This window comes from Python bivittatus, unplaced genomic scaffold, assembly GCF_059951505.1.
Source record: "Python bivittatus isolate LINGU-HERP-01145 unplaced genomic scaffold, Pbiv_v1 ctg000190_np1212, whole genome shotgun sequence".
In the NCBI taxonomy this organism is placed as follows: Eukaryota; Metazoa; Chordata; class Lepidosauria; order Squamata; family Pythonidae; genus Python; species Python bivittatus.
In genome coordinates this window covers 10,714,825-10,734,840 of record NW_028277042.1, presented here as the reverse complement: position 1 = coordinate 10,734,840, position 20,016 = coordinate 10,714,825, and the positions used below count along the sequence as shown (strand labels likewise).

The following is a 20,016-nucleotide window of genomic DNA, read 5'->3' as shown; positions in this document are numbered from 1 at the left end:
GCAATGCACTCCATAATTCTGTGTGTGGATTTCAAGGGGTGCTTTCTGTTCATTGTGATGGCTTATCTGAGGTTTGGCTTGAACGGCTTCCAAACTACTCTAGAAAGGAAGCGTCCGTTCACTTGTTTTCAAATGTTTTTCACATTAGGTTTCTTCCAGAATTCTGGATTTCTTCCAGTTGTTCTGAGATTTGTTACTGTTTGCCAGCCAAGCCAGTTTCCATAAGGGCTGAAGGGTGGGGACTTCTTGTAAGCCTCTGTATTCCTCAGCCATTGAAGTCGATCCTGGATTGCTAAGTGAGAAATGCAGTAATCAAGCAAGAGAGATCTTTCTTTTTGAAATATTTGCTGGTGAAGGTATTCAAGTTTTTCAGCTTCTTAAAGTGGATTACTATACAAGCAGGAATGATCCATCGGCTTGGGTTAAAACAGCAGAGGAAGCTTTTCTATAATTTAATGTAAGTACAGCTTGTGATGGTGGTGGGGAACGTTGAGAGAAAATGCAAGTATCCAGCCACTTAAGTTACTTAGGGGAAATGGCTCTTTTGTAAACATTTAAAATCTGGCATGCCTATCAAGACATTTTGTCTATGGCTTCTATATCTTGCCTCCTTTCAAAATGGAGAGGAGACACTGTTAGAAGCTTTATTTTTATATTTTGGTGGATGTGATTCATACTTTTATTTTTACCAAATAGGTGAGCAGTTACTGGTATGCAGAAGGGTTAGCAGCTGAACCAGCTAGGAGAACCCTCCAATTTTGGACCGAGGGAGGCTGCTTGTTGTGAGCCAAAGCGTGTGTGATGGTCAGAGGCACGGTATTCTGCGTGGGCAAAAGGAATACAGTATTGAGAATTATTAGTGGAACTCATGGAGACTTAGCCAAATAACCAGTTTAAAAAAGAAAAAAAAAAAGATGACCAGTCCTCTAAAGCTGAAGGCTAAGGATTATTATCCCATTGGTCCAAACTGGCACGTCAAATGGGAAGGCCCCAAAGGGGAAACAGGAATCGCAGTGAAGCTGTCACCTTGAATGAAGAGAGGTGAAAGTGGCTAAGGGCTGAACCTCAGTACCCAAACCCAGGACCATAGCCAACGGGACTCCCAGATGACCATCCAGAGCAGGGTTCCTCCACCTTGGCAACTTTAAGATGGGTGGACTTCAACTCCCAGAATTCCCCAGCCAGCAAGGCTGGCTGAGGAATTCTGGGAGTTGAAGTCCACCTGTCTTAAAGTTGCCAAGGTAGAGGAACCCTGATCCAGAGGATGGCAAAAGATTCAGGCATTGTTAGCAGAGATGTGCCAAGCAGAGTCCTATCATGGCTGAGCCTCCCAGTTGCATTGCATTCATTTTTTTCCACATTTTAAAATCTTGTTATGGTTGGGGGATGCCTGGCTGCTCCTGATCACAGTTGGAGTGGCTCCTTTTATTTTTAAAATGTGTATTCTCAGCTAAGGGTGTTTCCTCACATCACACTGATACATGCTCAAAAGGAAGCTAGGGGTATAAGCAGAGCAATTGACGTTCCTTTTCCTTGCTCCCATCCTGGTTTGTTTTCTGAGCCAGCTTTATTTGTTTTGTGTTTCTTGTATTGTTACTTGTTTTTAAATGTTTTTAGCAATATGTAAGCCACCCAGTCAAGGAGAAAATCTATCTTTGTGGTTGCTAGGAGTAGGAAATGACTTGATGGCACATAACTGAGCAATCAAAAAACCATCAAAAGTCGCTGAGAGTTGGGTGGCATACAAATTTAACATTATTATTATTATTATTAGTAGTAGTAGTAGTAGTAGTAGTAGTAGTAGTTGTCCAGGCTCTAAAATTACCTGCCAAAATTACCTATGTAGCTAAATTATAAATTTACGTTGGAATCACCAGAGCCCTTACGCTGCATACGAGAAGGGAGGATTTTGCCCGGTGCTGCAGTTAGAACTTTCTCCCTGTAATTATTAAAGCAGGATCCTGAAGCCTGCAGGAGGAGCCCCCTTGGCTCCGTTCACACGAGCCACAAACCAGCCTCCCCACCTAGCCTGTTGCGCAATCCAGCCCAGGACCTTCCTCGTGAATCGGAGAAGGTGGAGCGCCCGCGGGGCGGGACGGGCGTGGCTGGGCGGAGGGGGCGGAGCTCGCTCGCTGTCCCGGCGGTCGCCATGGAGACGGGCCCCGCGGCCTGACCCGCAACGAGGAGCCTTCGGTCCACAGGGCCCAGCCTGACGTAGCGGGCCCCTCCCGGCATGAGGCGGGTGCATGGCCGCCCGGAACCACCGCTGAGCTGGAGGGGGGAAGGTGAGGAGAGGGGAGAAGCCGGGGCGTCTTAAGGGACGAGGAAGCGCACGGAGTATTTCCCTCTGGAAGCAGGAGACGCGGGGACGCTTCTCCCTGCACCTCGCCTGGAGGCAGGCTGCGGATCTTCCTCTCCTCGGTCTGGTGTTCTCCGCAGTAGCCGGCCCGGGACGACCGCGCCCGTCATCCGCAGCGGGCAGCAACCCACCCTCACTCGCTAGCTGCGGACGATGGACCAGTCGCCCCGGCTCCCTGGAAGGACGCTTCCCCGCTCTCCTCTGGAGAGAGCCAGGCGTTTCGTCGCCCCGTTTGTGGTTGGAAGGAGCAAAGGCTGGGACGGGAAGGGGCTTTTCGGTAGGAGGTGGATGGTGATCCCGGCCGAGGGTGGCTTATTGGGTAAGCCACCATTAAGCCGACGTGGCTTTGGGCAAGGGGTGTGTAAATGCCTTTTTAAAACTTTTACGTGGCCTCTCTCTACAGCCATGTTTCTCAATCTTGGCAACTTTAAGATGTGTGGACTTCAACTCCCAGAATTCCCCTGGAGAATTCTGGGAGTTGAAGTCCACACATTTTAAAGTTGCCAAGACTGAGAAATGCTGCTCTATAAGAAGGGCTGTCCAGACAAACTAGCAAATCAAGAGATTTCTCTTTTCTATCTCTCCTTTCCTAAGAAGAGGATCCTCTGTTACTTCTATCAATGCAGTACGGTAATTGGGACCGGCAATTTTGTTGCTGTGACAGGGTCGTAAAGTGCGATGTCACATGACCGCGCCAACTTTTGATGGCAGTTCCAGCAATCCCAGTTGCTGTTGTTAAGCACATCCTGAGCGGTTGTTAAGCGTGACATCAGGTGTTTGCTATTTGCGACCTCCTGCGGCTTCCTCATTGACTTTGCTAGTGGGAAGCTGGCAGTGAAGGTTGCCAGTGGCGATCATATGACCACAGGGATGCTATGACAGCCAAAACTTTGAGGACTGGTCGTAAGTCCCACTTGTTCAGCACTGTCGTAACTTCGAACAGTCATTGAACATGTGATTGTTAAGTGAGGACTACTTGTAAATCTGCAAGACAAGTATGGGCCACCACAAAGCCGTACAGGGGGGAAGGAAACTCCATTGAGCCCAGTGAAGTTTTTCAACCAGGCAGACCCGATGTGAAGTCCTTCACATTTATTAGATTACAGCTCCCATCATGTGCTTGTAGATCACTGCAACTACAGCTTCAGAGGCATTGAGAGTCAAGTGGCATACAAGTTTAATAAATTAGCATCATCATCATCATCCTCATCCTCTGAGCATGCAAAAGCTGCTTCAAGAGATAAATGACTTCCCCCTTTCTTGGGCATTCTAGGAAATTAATTTTGTGCTGTCCTTCTGGCATTCAGACAATAAATGTTTCAGCCAAAAGGCCTCTCTTCTTTAGTTTACAGTGCTTCCCTGGAAGTTCCTTGGTTGTCAACCTGTATGGACTTTTATATATTTTTCTTTTAGTTGATGGCCATAAAGAAGCACAAGAGTTGTGCTTGACTGAGTATTTTCAGTGTGGCTGGTGCTGAGATCTGGAAATATCCATCACCTATGTATTCTTTCCACTGCTTCTTTTCCCCCATTTCCCCATTCTTATATGAAGTTCTTGAACTGTTGTGATTTATGCACAAGTGCATTCATATTTTCCTTTGAACTGTTCTAGATAACTCACAACTTTTTATGACACGCAGGAGCTATTTCTCAGGGAGGAGCTTCAGTTTCCACTTTTTCTTGGCTTGGCACAGAAATCATTCTGGAACTTTCTTAACAGGAGATGCTGAAAAGTAGATTATTTCATGGATATTCCCTTCTTTATGAAGGATTCTTAATTGAAGGGAAAGGTGTTGTTTAGCTACAAGATCTATTTTCCAGATGAACAACAAAGGAAGCTAACCAAAGACTGCTGCTTGTAGGCAAGAGTATGTCTGTGCATGAAATGGTCAAGGATCATGAAGAACTGAAACATGCATGTGTGCATGTGCTTTAAATTCTGCTTTGTCATATAGGTGGCACTTACAGTATAATTCTAAAGGAAAATAAATGTTGCTCTCATCTAGAGGAGTCTGCTGTGTGTCAGCTTGGCCAGTGAAGATATTGGACAACTTGCCTTTTTCAGTTTTTGTAGCCCAGTTTCAGCTTCTAGAAAATTACAGTTACCATGTATTAGAATAGATAGGATTATTATAATGATAGCATGTTATACGCAACAAGCCGTTCACATTAACTTCTCCTCAGTGGGTAAAGATTATATAGGTCAAAGAACCCTATGAAAGATGTGAAATTGTTTTCTATTCCATTGGATTGTTTTGAAAGCAAATAACTTTTTTATGGTAGGAAATGGAATTTAAGCCTTAGGCAAAGCAAATAAATACACTCTTTCATATTTTCAAAAATGCTTCACTAGTTCTGATTTCTCTTATTTTTTATTTTACTTGCAGAGAAAGAGACTGTGGACCTTATGAGAACACTTTAAGAACTACATGATTGGATTAAGGGAGGCCTGAACTGTAAGATTGAGGCAATTTTCTTCAGGCTGGGGTAAGGGGAGTCATATGGTTTTCTAGTCTTACAAGTTTCAGTTAATTCAGATCTAAATGTGTATGTGGTGTTTTCACGTGTTTTCTGTTCATTTGCAGTGTGTATCATGTATGGTGGCGTATCGAATCTCCTGTTTTTCATTCAGGAGTTTTTGATGAAAACATACCAGACATACTCACATGAAAGTCATTTGTCTCCAGCACATTTGGTTCTGCAAAGAGCCTAGTGTTTCTTCTCTTTGTGGTTATTTATTAAAGTTTGAGCATAAAGAAGCGAGGTTCATTTCAAAACTTCCTTTGCTCCATGGGATAGGTTGCCATATTATAATGAAACAATCTCCCCCCCTCGCCCCAGTATACATACACACAGTATGTAATGTTGGATTATTGGGGAATGTGAAAAATGCCATACGATTTGTGTGTAGTTCAGAGCAACAACCTCTGAGCCCATTTGAGACAACAGTACACTTAATTTTATTTCCAATGGATAACTGAGCAGCTGCCGTTTTTAACAATTTACTTCTGGCCTAAGTCAGCCTCCAAAGACAGGCTGTGGCATTTGTATTTTGTCTAACTGGGCTGTCTTTTCTAAAGAAAACGATTTGGCCAGTGGTGTTGCATTACTCTCTCCTGCTCTTTCAAGAAGCTTTTCTGCACAGAATGTTCCACTTGCAGAAAGGTTTGTATTCTAAAGATGCCTTCTGCAGCCTTTTCAGTTAAAGGATGGTTTTTTTCCTTCCTCCTTTTCTATTTTCTACTTTTCTTCTTACGTACTGCAGATGAACATCTGCAGTAAACCACCTAATAAGACAGCCCCAGAGAAGACTTCTGAAGCAACTTTTGAGGTTCAGTCCCAGCATGCCCGGAGAAATGGCTGGAGCTGGCCCCCACATCCATTCCAGTTTGTTGCCTGGCTACTTTACTTCTTCTTTGCACTGGTTGGTTTTGGCATCCTTGTGCCACTCCTGCCCATTCATTGGATATCTGCTGGGTACATTGTATCCTTACGTCTTGCGACTATAGTTATTCTGAATCAAGGGTGGCACAAATGCAGTCATTTAGGAATGCTGAAAAACTTTCATTCGTAAAAATCGCTGAATGCTTCTGTCACCTCCTGTCTGCTTTTCTCCATTTTGTAAAGCTGCTGTGTTTAGGCCGTGGTTTCCCTTTTCATAATGAATATACACAATACCGCTTTTGTTAAAAGTTCAATCCTTTTGCTGTCAGAACACCTTTAATTGATACTATGCCTCTCCCATGCTTTTTCTGGGCTCCTGTGAAGAAGCAATGATTTGCATCTTTCAAGCTAGCTGGCATCATTTTTTTTAAGTGGAAGGATTTTTAACTGATGTGGCATCCTTTTACGTAGAACCTTGAAATGTGAATGTCAATAAATCTGAGAGACAAGCCTTAACTATGCACACTTCAGTGTCCTGGAGTCTTCTTTCTCTGCCATCTAGTAGTTCACCTTACAGCAGTTTCCATTGACCCAGCTGATGACAGTGTGCGAAAGAAGAATTACCAGGGGCCACTTACTGTGTTCAATCGCAGCCAACATGCTCATGTCATTGAAAATCGTCACTGTCACATCTGTGATGTCGATGTGTGAGTATTTGTTTTGCCTTCCTTATTTGAGTTGTGAGTTAATTGCAGCAATTCCTTTCTCAGGCAACAGTGCTAGAAATCTCAGAGAAAACTTCCAAGTACTTTAATAGCTATTGGTATTATGCCTTAGTTGACTGTCGTCTTGGACTGTGATAGAACTGGCTGGATTCACGTCATGTTGAACCATAATATGGTTTGTTTGGTTTTGGTTAAGCATGTTATGTAAACACAGTCATTGTATTTTGTAAACTATGACTTATGTTTTCCTCTGTTGTATGAACCTAGCCAGTTTGTTTATTCAATAAGTCATGATTAAACAAACAGTTTAGCATAATGGATGACTCAACCATGACCTTGTGAATTAAATAATCACTTGTGGTCTTAAACAGTGCACACAGCAGTGCCTTTTTTCTCCTTCTCTGTGTCTTACCTCCATCATCAGTTCAAATAAAATAATACAGCTACAGCCAAGACTTTTTAATTTAGCTCAGTTCTGTGTTTCAGCTCTCCCTTCCTCTTACCTGATGCCAGGGCACTAAATTGTGCTGGTCACAAGAGATCATTGGCAGTGCAGAATGGCTGACAAAATTGTTGGTGCTGAATCATTTTGTAAGACTTGCTGTTTTCACAATAGACTAACATTTCTGCATTGATGTGTTGGTTACAGGCTGAAAGACACAGGCTAGAACAGTCTTACTTAGAAGTGCAGACTTGGTGAATGAAATCAGCAAATAAAAGCACTTAATTCTGTGAACTCCCATGCATTTTAATGAAATTATTCTAAATGTAAGAATAGGCTTAATTGGAAACAAGGTGGAATTCTCCCATGGAATCAAGTGCATTAATTAGTTTTTTCCTCTTTTATTTTTTGGTACAAATCTAATTTAGCATCCCAAATTAGTCTGGGGAAACAACTGCAGAGTATAATTAGCTCTGTTTTTTCTTCCTGTTTTATTGTTAGGAGCTCCAGATCAAAACATTGTGGGACCTGTAACAAATGCGTATGTGGATTTGATCATCACTGCATGTGGCTCAACAACTGTGTGGGAGAGAGAAATTATTGGTATGGGTCTTATCTATCACACATTAGCCCATGAAACAAAGCCTGTGTACATCACTTGAACAAATCCAGCACCTTGTTTTACAGAGGGCTTCAGCCTCCACAGCCCACATACCATTTTCCCATTTTCGAATTGCATGACATTATAGGGAATGTACTTAAGATCATAGTTAGAAATATGTTCAATATATGCACCCTATTTAGAAGAGCCCTCCAGAATTTTAGAGCCTTGTATTTGGGACTTCTAATCCAGATGCTTGTTTTGATTCTTGGCTGAGACACATAGATGTTCTGTTGGTTGACCAATAAAAACTAAATGTTATGTTCTTTTTGTAATATTGAGGTGAACTACATCAGATGTGATAGAAGTGATTAGTTATACGTAGACTACTCAAATTCTAACAGAGTTCCACTCTAGAATATGCTAGATTATAGACTAGGCTGTCTCTCTCCAGCCTTTATGGGAGTCCTTACTCTTTTCTTCTGAGCTAGACCAGCAAAGTAGTGTTGGAGAGTCAGGCAGGAGTGTAGCCCTAACATTACATCACCCAGGGATAGGAATGGCACATTTTCTTTGCCACAGATTCTCATTGCTAGGTGTGGCAGCCATGGCTGCAAATTGACTTCTGTTGTGTTTCATTATGAAAATACTAAAAGTTCCTCTGTTTTCTTGACAGGCTGTTTCTCAACAGTGTAATATCTGCCATCCTGGGCCTTCTCCTAATCCTACTCGTTGCTTTCTATGTCTTTGTTCAATTCTTCCTTGATCCCATGAAGTTACGCACTGGACAGCACTTTGAAGGTACCTTTCTACATCCTGCATGGAGGAACTACCTCATGGCAGTTTCTCCTTTGTCTCCTTTGATCTTCTTGGTCAGAAGCACTGCTATTAATAAATATCCAAACTATCAAGCACTGTTACACACATAGTTTCTAAGAAAAGATATCCAAAGTTTAGGCAACTTAGATATAGCCCCGTGGCTTGAGAGCCCATTAAAGTGTTTTGCACTAATATGGCGTGGAGATTCAGCCCCACCTCCCTTTTTTTTTGTCTATCTCCTTTTCTAGGCTTGAAGAACCAAACAGATGTCTGGTTTGTGTTCCTTCCTGCTGCTCCAATTAAGACACAAGCACCTGCAATTTTGACTTTGGCTGGTGTGCTGATTCTTCTGGGGTTATTGACTCTGTTCCTGTTGGGCCACCTGTTAGTCTTCCATATTTATCTCAGTAGGTATCACTTACATATATACACTTTCACACTCTCTGTGTGAATGTAGCTAGAAGCATTTTGTCTTATTTATTTATTTATTTATTTATTTATTTATTTGGCTTGTATGCCGCCCATCTCCCCCATGGGTGACTCTGGGAGGCTCACAATAAAAACGAAGAAATACAATTCTCTCCAAGTTGGCTAAAAACTATAAATAATTTAAAAACATATTAAAATACCGTAAAAAACCACCTCTAATTTTGGCCCTATAAAAATCTGTAAGATGCTGGGGGGGGGCAACCCATCATCCCACCAGCCATCTCCACAGGTGCGAGCCCCCCTCTGGCCCCCAGGCCTTCTGGCAAAACCAGGATTTAATACCTTTCCTGAAGGCCATGAGGGAGGGGGCACACCGGACCTCAGGAGGCAGGATGTTCCATAGGGCGGGCGCTACAGCAGAAAAGGCTCTCTGCCTAGACCCCACCAATCGAAATTCCCTGACCAGTGGGGTCTGCAACCTGCCCCTTCTGCTGGACCGAGTGGGACGGGCTGAAGTGACCAGAAATTATGTGAAATTTCTGAGTAATCCTTGGCTTCTTCTCTTCCCCTTTTTTGAATTAGTGTGGTGGAAATAAATTATGATTTGTTACTGTGTTTTATGGTATTCAAAGCATGGTGCCTCCAATAAAATCAGCCAAACTGTACCCCCTCAGCTGTCAGATTATGTAAGGTGAAGCCCAACATATCTGGAGGGCAATGGACTAGAGACAACGGTTGGATAGGCAATTGTATCCAACTGGGATTGCATCAGTTACATATCTTCAAACATCACTTTGTCTGAATTGGAGACTTTTGCATGGAGTGGTTACTTAACCATTTCTGATTTAACACGTATTGTAGTATTATCTCATTCATTAATGATCCACAAGTGACTGATTTAAATAAAGTCTTTTTATTCCTCTCCAAAGCATAGTTTTGAGCTCTTCCATCATAGGATCTTAATTCACTTCTTGTTCCAGGAACTTTCAAGTGGATTAATCTTCTATCCTTCTCTTTAGTGTGGCATCGAATGACTACCTATGAATATATTGTGCAGCAGCGTCCACCACAAGAGGTGAAGGATCCTGAGAAGCAGCTGGAATCCTGCCCTCCCCCAACAAGGCCCATTCAGGTAAGACTGCGGCTTTTGCTTAAATAAAAGTGTATATTTTTGGCATATCCAGGATGCAACATGCTCATAATGTTTCTCTTTAATGTTTCTTTAATTTTGTTATCTGTAAAGCCTGGAGCTTGTATATTTTTCCCATGGTAGGAGACAGAGTGGGACTTACAGACTTTGTGCTGTTATTATGAGAGCCACTGGAAGAGGATAATCATTGTTTTTTGTATCTGACTGGTAGCTGTACATTGACCCTGACAGTGTGCCACTGACTAATGCATTTAGTCTATAATCTCCATCTTGAGGCTGCCTTTAAACTCCACTGTATACCCCCAAAATCTGGCCTAATGTTTTTACTTTGTCTTTATTTCCTCCTTCTTCTTCATCTTCCTTAATTAATTCCCAAAGCTTGATCATTTTTTGTTGCCAGTTTGGTTGGTCCAACAATGGATATCAGGTTTTTTTTCCCCCAAGGATCATTATATCTATTACTGATTTCTCTGTTAGTTCTGTCAATCAGTAGAAAGTGTATAGTATATGTGACTCACTTGTGCCACAAAATCTCCAGTGTCCCATTAATTTGCTTTGAGAGGTAATGACATCCTCTCCTATCCAGTAAAGAATTGTTAGCTTCAGGAAAATCTCTCTTCGTTTGCGAGAAGTCCAGTTTCTATCATTGTTGACAGGCAGTATCCAACAGAAAAAGGGAGAACAGGGTGGGAATAAGGTCCTTTGCTTCTGTAATATTAGATGGAACCAGTAGATGTGTAGCATAAAATTTATAGCTCTAAAAGGAAAGCCCCATAAGCTGAAATTCTTATATTTAGATATTTTAATGTTTTCCAAGTTTTGTAAGAAATGTTTGCTATTTACATTTCTTAAAATAAGCAAGTCTGATTTATTTTTATTTTATAATAATTAGATGCTGCCTCCATCATAGACTCTGGATGGCTCACAATAAAAGCATAAAAATACAAATTATAAAAATACAGCATTTCAGTATAAAATGATAATATTTAAAAGTACATCAACGGGATAAATATATAGCAACCATCATGTCTCACCAGCCTATACTCTGAAAGCTTGGCAGAAGGGGATAGTCTTTTTAAAAATTTTATATTTATTAAGAATTTTTCATAGAGTAAAAGACAAATTAAAAAAGCAGAGAATTGCAAGAAACGAAAAAAGAGAAGGAAAAAAAGTTAAGAAATATAATGAATTCTGACCTTCTTTTCAACAGATAGTTACAATCTTATAGCCCCTCTTAGATATTATACAAGGCCTTCCAGCCCCTCATTTAATCTACACCTTTCTTAATCTTCAAATCCATAAATCATCATGTCATTTCTTTCTTCTTTCACCAAAAGTCCATATAAGATTTCCAGTCTTTCAGAAAACTTTTTGTTGGCTTTTGTTGGTTTGTTGGCAAGTCAGTTTTGCCATTTCTGCGAATTCTGACATTTTCACAATCCATTCCTCCACTGTGGGGATTTTGTTGTCCTTCCATCATTGTGTATACAATAATCTTGCTGCAGTTACCATATACAAGATCAGTCTACTATAAGGTTTTTCTAATTCATTGTCCATAAGTCCCTATAAAAAGAATTCTAGTTTCTTCACAATATTAATCTTTAAAATCCTTTCTATCATTGTATGAATTTTTATCCAAAATTTCTTAGTTTTCTCATAAGTCCACCATGCATGATAAAATGTCCCCTCATGTTTTTCACATTTCCAACACTGGCTTGAAATACCTTTATACATTTTTGATAATTTCTCTGGTGTGATGGTGGTATAAAATGATACATCATTTTATAAAAGTTTTCTCTTAGATTGTGACACAATGTAAATTTAATATCAGTTACCCACGTTCTCTCCCAAGTGTCCATCTCTATGTGATATCCAAAATTAGTAGCCCATTTTGTCATGCAATCTTTCACCTGTTCCACTCCTGTTTCAAATCTTAACAAAAGTTTATACATTTTTGCTATTACATATTCATCATTGTACATAATTCAATTTCAAATTCTGTTTTGTGTTTTTCAGTTCCAATTGTCTTTTTATCCATATTAAACCTTTCTTTTAACTGTGCATATGAAACCCATTGAAAACTATGTCCTTCTGCAGTCAATTTTTCTCTTGACTTCATCTTAATTTCTCCATCCTTCTGTATTAATAAGCCTTGATATGTTAGCCATTTCTCCTTATCTGCTGTTTCTGTTCCATAGAATGCTTCTTGTGCTGAGATCAGTCAAGGTATCTTTGGGCACAACCTGGGTTTATATTTATTCCATGCTCTCAGTATAGCACTTCTCACATAATTATTTTTAAAATCCACATTAACTTTATCATACCATAAAAACCCATGCCAACCAAACCCCTAGTTATAATCTTCCAATTCTAACATTCTTTTATTTCTCAGCAGGACCCATTCTTTCATCCAAACTAAACAGCAAGCTGCAAAATACAATTTAAAGTTGGGCAATCTTCTGTCTTTTGCGTCTTGTAGAATTTTATATTTAACTCCTGGTTTCTTGCCCTGTCATACAAATCCAAATATATATTTTTGCCATTGTTTAAAAGGTGCATCATTTTTCAAAACTAGTATTGTTTGAAATGAAAATACCATTCTAGGTAATACATTCATTTTTATCATAGAAATTCTTCTGAGCAGTGATAATTGCAACTTTTCCCATCTTAGTAAATCTTTCTTAATTTCATTCCATACCTTAATATAATTATTCTGAAATAACATACAGTTCATATTGGACATAGTAATACCGAGATTTTTGCTTTTTTCTCAATCTGAAAGCCAGCTTTTTTCAAACAGTTCTTTTTGAACTTCCATCCTGATATCTTTGTTAACATTTTAGTTTTCTCTTTATTAATTTTAAATCCAGCTAATGCACCAAATTCCTTCAGCTTTTCCATTTATATTTCTATATCTTTCAAGGGACTTTCAACTATTAAAACCAAATCATTTGCAGATGCTTTTTTTATCTTCACCCCAGTTGGCAGACAGGAATAGTCTTTAATTATCATCCATTTTTATCCACATATTTCCAAATCTTTGCTTTGATCATAGGATGTAGTGAGATGCTTAGAGTAGACCATTGAAATCAATGGACAAGGTAATCATAGAGATAATTCCTTTGAATGTCAGTGACCTACTCTGATTAAATCTCAAGACAGTGCAGTGTCCTTCCTGGAAATCAAATCAATTATTTGGCCTAAGAAAGTAATCCAGTTATTTGGACATGCTGAGATCTTCAGCACACAGTGAGGGTCCATAGCTGTGTTGGGTCATTCTGTTTGTTACATGAACAGTTGGATAAACCAGCCTAACAGTGAGCTGAATGCCAAATATGTGATACTTAAGCAAAGCTGTCCTTGGCTAAAACTGAGCTGCTAAAAGGAGTTACCAACTGTGATTTGTGGTACCAGAATGTATTAATTGAAACTCTTGATATTATTGCTCCTTCTTCAAACATTCCATTTTTATCAAGTAAATTGAAACAGCAAAAATGTGGAACAGAACAGTATTTTGTTTCTAGCAGCATACATGGTACTCTGCTACACCCCGTGATATCCTTGCAGCAATCTTCTGAAGTTGGTAAAGGCTGAGATTTAGTGACTGGCTCAGGGACTCCTAGTGATCAGCATCACAAACTGGGTATTTGAACCAAGTTTTCCACAGTCTTAGGCCAACACAACAAGCATTGTATCATTCTAGCTCCTTTAAGGTCACATGCAAATTTTGAGGTTGCTATGTTTTAAACTGGGGATTCTTCAAATTATGGGATGCATCTCCTTGCGGTCAGGTGCAACTTAGTGGGGGGGGGGTCATAATTTTTTTCAACAATCTGATCAGGCTTACACAGGCAATGTTCATCATTTTGTCTGTGCAAAGGCTGCAGTGGGCCATTGCACAAAGTTACAAAGTTGGACAATCCCTTTGGCGTATGGATTAAAATGTAATTACTAAAAGTGGTGTACTTATTCCTTGTCCAGCCCTAACCCCAGTAAAATTCTTCATTTGATTGATGGAGGGATCATTTATTCATTTTAGAGATAGCACAAAGTACTCCAAGTACCACAAAGTTTGAGAAGCAAAGTTTTAAGGTATTAAGGTGAATATGTGAAATCTTTAAGTATGTATATTAAAGAGTCTGTATTTTTCTTACCGTTCTAAGGTAGAAATGTCAATAATTTTGATGTTTGATCAAAAAAGGTACAACAATTTGTGATGCTGCCCTATCTCTTCCTTCAAAATGACACTAAATAGGTAACTTGTTTGTTTTAGGATATGCAGTTTTATGCAGGGAGTCTTGGTTATACCAATCCCGAGATCCAGGTGGAGAACTCGTCAGGGTTACCATCTGGGAGAGAGTAAGTAGAATGAAGGCAAAGATGGTTTCTCAGAATTTGTTACAATGGGTGATGCGTTTTGGATGTACAGCAAGATTATATTAAATACAATTTTCGGAGTCTCTTAGAAATCAGAACAGCTTTCTTAGCAGTAAACACAAATGTGAATTTATATCTCTGTTTGGCTTTTGCTGGTAAGAAGAGGAAATAAAGCCCAATCAGCAGCAACAGTATGAATAGAAAATATTGCAATGAGAATATTAAACATCACAACAAAGCAATATTAAATAACATTGAAAGACCTAAATTCTAAAAGGATTTTATATGGCCTTGCTCATAATTTAGGTACCAGGTGAATGAATTGCTAGTATTGACATTTTTGTCTCAAAAATTAGGCTATTGTACTTAAACAGATATCCCTTCTGAAGGGATGTAGGACTTTTTCTGGATAAAATAGCAGAAGGATTCAGCTTCCTTGGAATAGCATATTTTTTATAGAAAGTATATGTACTATGGAGGGAGTACTGTTGAAGGAGACATAATGGTCTTGAGAAAGATGTGGCCAGTGGATTTATTCTTTATAGAGATGGGAAATTTAAGAGATAATAGTATTTATTTAGGGGGACGCGGTGGTGCAGCGGCTTAATGACGCTGAAAGTTGCCGGCCAGAAATGGTCGACGCTTCAGCAGTTCGAGTCCAGCCTTCGTGTTAAACAGGGTGAGCTCCTGTTTCCTCCCCAGTTCCTGTCAACCCAACAGGTCGAAAACTCACGTGAGTAGATAAATGGGGACTCTCACTCTGGTGGGAGGAAAAATGCTGGCGGCGCCTTGCAAAAAGGAGTTGGGAGCAGTTGCCGGTAAGCGCGAAAAACCGTGCGCGCCCGAAAAGGGCATGAAGCAATGGAAACCCCGCCTCCTGCGCTCGCCAGCTGGGCTCTGCTCTAGGAAGGAGGCTCTGGCAAACCACTTCCGAAAAACAATTGCCTTGAAAACGGCAAGGACTCATCCAAGCAGTCACTGCAGGGTCAGCAATGACTGAGCGCAGACCAAAAAAAAAAAAAGTATTTATTTGTGGGGAAAAAATGCTAAAGGCCAATAATTAATATTTATAGTCTCAAGTGCCTGAGCAATTTGCAAAGAGCTATTTGCCTCTTTGTCTCATAAACTTGTTAATTAAAAAATTATACTTTTGTGAGGAGGTCCCTTTTGCAAAGAAAAATGAGTTTTGTGCCTCAGTTTGTTTTCTTAGAACTTTGAAAATAAATGTACTTGCTATGCATAACAAAACTATAATGTCAGACCTTAATATAGTAAAAGAATTTGTGCTTTGTTTATCTTCCCGTTAAATAAATGATGTATTTTGTTTGGTAGCCCCCTTTTTCTCCTTACTAAATAATTCCATAGTTCTTCCTTCACAACTGAGTGTTTGTACATAAGAACAGAATGTATCTACTAATACACTGTACAGAAAGAGTTTCTTGTTCCTGGGCCATGGTCTTTATGAGATTACCTTTTTTTTTTTAGGGGTTTTTTTTTTTTTTTTTTTTGCATCTCTAGTCAGAATGATTTAATAACAGGTGATGGGAGAGAAGTTTGCCATAAAAAAAGCCATGACCATAGTTTATAATGCTTGGGGCTAAACCCGGAGTGGCCAGCTCATGGTCTCTCTGTGCCCCTCAACCACCTTTTGAATGGCCCACATATTACTCCATCGGCCAATGGATCATCCTGCTCCATTGGCCAGTGAGAAAAAACATAGCTGGGTAGGAAAGCAATTGGGCAACCAGTATTTTTTTTCACCGGGATTATCAGTACAGTAATAGCAATGGGAAGCCAATTATCCGTACCGAAATGTCAAGCCCTACCCAACTGGGCAACGTCAAGAAAGCAAGAACTATGCAGATTTCACATCTTGGACTATGGTGAAGATAAATACAGAATTGTGAAAAACATAATAGGATTTTTCCAGTCTCATTTATAAGTGGAGTCTCTGAGTGATGTGAAACACTTCGTCCCAAACGTCTCTCCACCTGAGCTAAGTTGCCATTCATGAGATGAGCTATCAGCTGATCTGCCCACTACCTCTTGATTGCTACGTCCGTGTGCTCTTCTTTCTTTTCCCAGCCTCTCTACAGTCTCTCACATCTGGTTCCTGGGAGGAAGCAGCCCACTGCTGCTAGATGGACAAATAAGCTAATAGTATAAGGCCAGGTTTCTGGTCCACACATAGAAGCTTTAAGCTAGATTGGTATGTGCAGAAGAGCCAATGTCCAGTCTTCCGTTTCAGCCTACCCAAGTTTTGTATCCGCAATGATGGCATAGACTCCAAGACCATACCGTCCTCTGAGCTTCCGGATATGCAGTCTGGAGACCAGCGACAGGTAAGAGAGAGACATGCAACTAAAGCTTAACCTGAGGTGTTACATTACACATTGACAGTGTGTCCCCACAGCATGTTTTCTATTTCCTCAGCAGTTAACAACCTTTTATGGCTTATGTACTTGACATACTCTGTTCTGTGCACGCTTGCTTGCTTGCTTATTTATTTATTTATTTGTAGGGGGGTTGTTATATGTGTTTCGACTGGCAAAAATACAGAACTGCTTTGCTGGCATTGTGAGGAATAAAGTTTTGGCGCTATTAAAATGTTACTATCTTGAGTTTTGTAGTAAAAGGTATATAGCAATTATTTGATTCTCATGCTTTACTCAACTGTCTAGTCATTTTTTTTAAAGCCTTTTTATTTCAGAAATAGAAGGAAAGACTAGTTGGATTTTAAAATCAATTTCACAACACAAAATTACAGCTAATAGCTCTGTGTCCCTTTGCTTTTAGATGTCCTTGCCTGCTTAATTTTTATTTATTTGTTGTCCCAGTAACCATAGTGCTCTGGGTGGTATATAAATTAATTTAAGGTTGTCATTTTCCTGTAATGGAGGATTCCTCCCACCCAGCTTGGTAAGTAAAGTCAATACTTAAAATAATTACTGTGTGAGGCTCCCCATTGCTGGTCCTGCTTCTCCTGTTCATTGCAGTTCTATTTATCTATTTCTAGGTCTGTATCTATAGATCTTTATCTCCCCACCCCCATCCCAACTTCAGTAATCTAAGCAGGAAAGATTCTTTGAGGGTCTATAATTGATAAAATATTTGATTTCCCAAGCTGTCACACTTTGCTGAGCCCCTGTCCCAGTTGAAAACATAAAGTTGTATGTACGTGAAAATTGTCTTCTTTCTCTGAAGAGCTCTGAATGGTTAGATGATATTTCATGCCTGTCTCCTTCATACTATGTGTTCTTATAAGAATCCTGCAAAGAAGAACAGGTGAGCTAGAGTAAGTGGTCCAAAATTACCCAGTAAGCTTCCTGGCTGGGTGGGAATTTGGACTGATACCATAGTCAGTATAATCATACTGATTCTAAATGGATGTCACTTTCCTTTATTGTATAGCTTCAAAAGAAAAAGAAGAAAAAGAAGCGGAAGAAGTCGCAGAAGGTTCCCTCCTCTGCGTTGGAAGAAAACTCCAAGGTGACACTTGCCCCATGGACCTCTCTTCCAGTTTTACAGTCAGGTAAGATAGGCAGCCTAGAGATTCCATCCTAAAGGTCTCATATGATCATCTTTTGTCTAATGAGAAACGTCTAGTTTTAAACATAAAGCTGCCAAATGACTTGTGAAAAGCTTTTTTTTTTTTTTTTTAAACAAACCAAACTGTTTCTGGTAGTCTCACATAATAAAGACTGGGAAGCAGAACAGAAGGTACAAAACTCATTAACTTTTCCCCAGGTTTCTTGCTGCAACTCACGTGATCTCCAGCAAGTGCAATTGCTGTAGAAGGAGGGAAATAACTACTTCTGTTAGCCTCTCCTTTCTTTTTTGTTTGCAGAATTGTCCATCACTACTGCCCCCTCTTCAGCCTCCTCATCTTCCAGCCTTCGCCTCCCTGTACCAGCTGTTCCTCCTAAAGTAATCGTACCCATTAGCAGCATGGGTCCAGTCCAAGCTGCAGGTCCTCCAGCTGATTATCATTCTGAGTCAGCAGAGTCCATGGATGAGATCCCTGTGGCTCAGACCCGTCTAGGGAGCAGCGCCACAAGTGGAGCTTCCAACAGTGGTACTCAGCGTCTTCCTTTCCCCACAGTCTACTCTAAGGGTGAAGGGGAGAAGCACCAAAACGCTGGGCATGACACAAAAAGCAAGAACTCTCAGCCAGCCATGGCGCAGCAAACGGAAGAGTTGGAACTGTCTCCTAAGAACCCAGCCGTATTTGTGAGCAGAAGTAGTGGGGAACCCCCCGTCCCCAACCTCTGGTCTGGTGAGACATCATCTGAACCTCCTCACAGAAAGTGTTCCAGCAAACGGCATGTCGATGATCAGAACTACCATGTTTGGGATTCAAGCACTGGTTCAACAGCAGCCTAGATGCCTGGTGGCCTAAGAGCTATAACAGCCAAGAGAGAAGCAATGGTGTGTGGCCTGCTCACTCTCCAAATATATTGGTGTTCATGGATTTAATCTCGAGTGATCTGTCTTGCTCTTTGGAGCAGGCTGGTATTTTCCTTATTATTAATGTGGAACTGGGCAATTCCTTTCTTATTGTAGTTCATGAAGATAAGTCATTTTCCTCTGGAGGGCAGCCAGAGGGTGAAAGACTCCTTAAAATTAGCAGTCTCCCTAACGTGCGTACCCAGGGCTTGAAGATTTCAGGACTAAGCTTTGCAGATGCTTAGCTTTGTAACCTGAGCTCTTGTATAGACCTCAACAAAGCAAGCCCACTTCCCTGCATTTCTTTGGGGGTGCCAAAAGTAGCTATGTCATACCGCCTAAGCAAAGTAGGGAGTTGGAAAGGGTACATATCCCCCTTTATACTTTCCTCTGGGAAACAGTTCTGTGTTATGAAGTCTGAAAGGAAGACACAAAGGTGGTTGTCCCCGCCTAGCTTTTTCCTTTTCTCTGACTGTTTATTCTTGCCTTGCGATGCAACCTCGGGTTTGGGGTTTTTTTAAAGGTTGGCATGGAACATTTGCCTAAATTTAGAGAGGTTGGAGCCAGTTACTTCACTTCAACAGCTTCCCTTGTGAACCTCTTTCTTGGTAACCCAAAACTCTTCATGTGCATGGTGGATCTTTGGGTGAGAAGATCCAGCATGAGACATCTCTGACAGATCTGGGAGCCAGGAATGCAACAAGGCAGTTGTCTATTCCATGGTTCCTTGGACATTTCAAGAGCCTTCTCATATTTTTCCTTTTAGGGAGGGACCATGTTTTGTATCCAAAAGGTTCCAGGTTCTTTCCTAACATCTAGTTAAAGAGGATTAAATAGCAATTTATGGGAAAGACCTTTGCCTGAGACTCTGAAGCCACTGCTGGTCAGGGCAGAGTATAAGACTAGATGGACAGATGGCCTGGCCTAGTAGAAGGTAGCTTCCAACATTCATGCAGCAATATTATGGAGCGCTTTGAACAGCTCTGTTCTCAATAAATATTTTTTCTATGCTCTTTGCTAAATACTTCTCCTTTTTTTTTCCTGCCCTGCATTTGCTGAACACAAGAAGCAGTTTTGTCATCATAGAGACCCAAGATGTACCCAGTTTGTGCAACTGTTACTTACTTGTTTTGTGGGTTGAAGCCAATGCTTACATCCTTCTTCAGATCAGGACACTTTTCAGCTGGTCAAGTCCTACCTCTGTAATGGTTCTCATAGAGTGTAAGTGGAGAGAAGATAAGATGCACTTTTGGAAAGGGCAGGTCATCACTCAGGTAGCAGAGT

The 20,016-nt window shown here is 40.6% G+C and overlaps 1 protein-coding gene across 2 annotated transcripts; it reads left to right on the top strand.

Moving 5' to 3' along the window:
* Positions 1 to 117: 117 nt before the first annotated feature.
* On the top strand, positions 118 to 19,761 carry ZDHHC1 (zDHHC palmitoyltransferase 1). Of its 2 annotated transcripts, none has more exons than XM_025169321.2 (12): positions 118 to 457; positions 4,747 to 4,846; positions 5,625 to 5,843; positions 6,275 to 6,450; positions 7,412 to 7,513; positions 8,188 to 8,312; positions 8,579 to 8,737; positions 9,779 to 9,891; positions 14,183 to 14,268; positions 16,535 to 16,628; positions 17,698 to 17,818; positions 18,134 to 19,761. In XM_025169321.2, exons 3-12 carry the CDS (start codon positions 5,625 to 5,627, stop codon positions 18,667 to 18,669), a joined length of 1,731 nt encoding a protein of 576 aa, XP_025025089.1. In that variant the 5' UTR covers positions 118 to 457; positions 4,747 to 4,846; the 3' UTR covers positions 18,670 to 19,761. The 2 variants fall into 2 exon arrangements, with proteins under 2 accessions (XP_025025089.1, XP_007421128.1); XM_007421066.3 differs by lacking the exon at positions 118 to 457 and adding an exon at positions 2,122 to 2,285.
* The last annotated feature ends 255 nt before the right edge of the window (positions 19,762 to 20,016 follow it).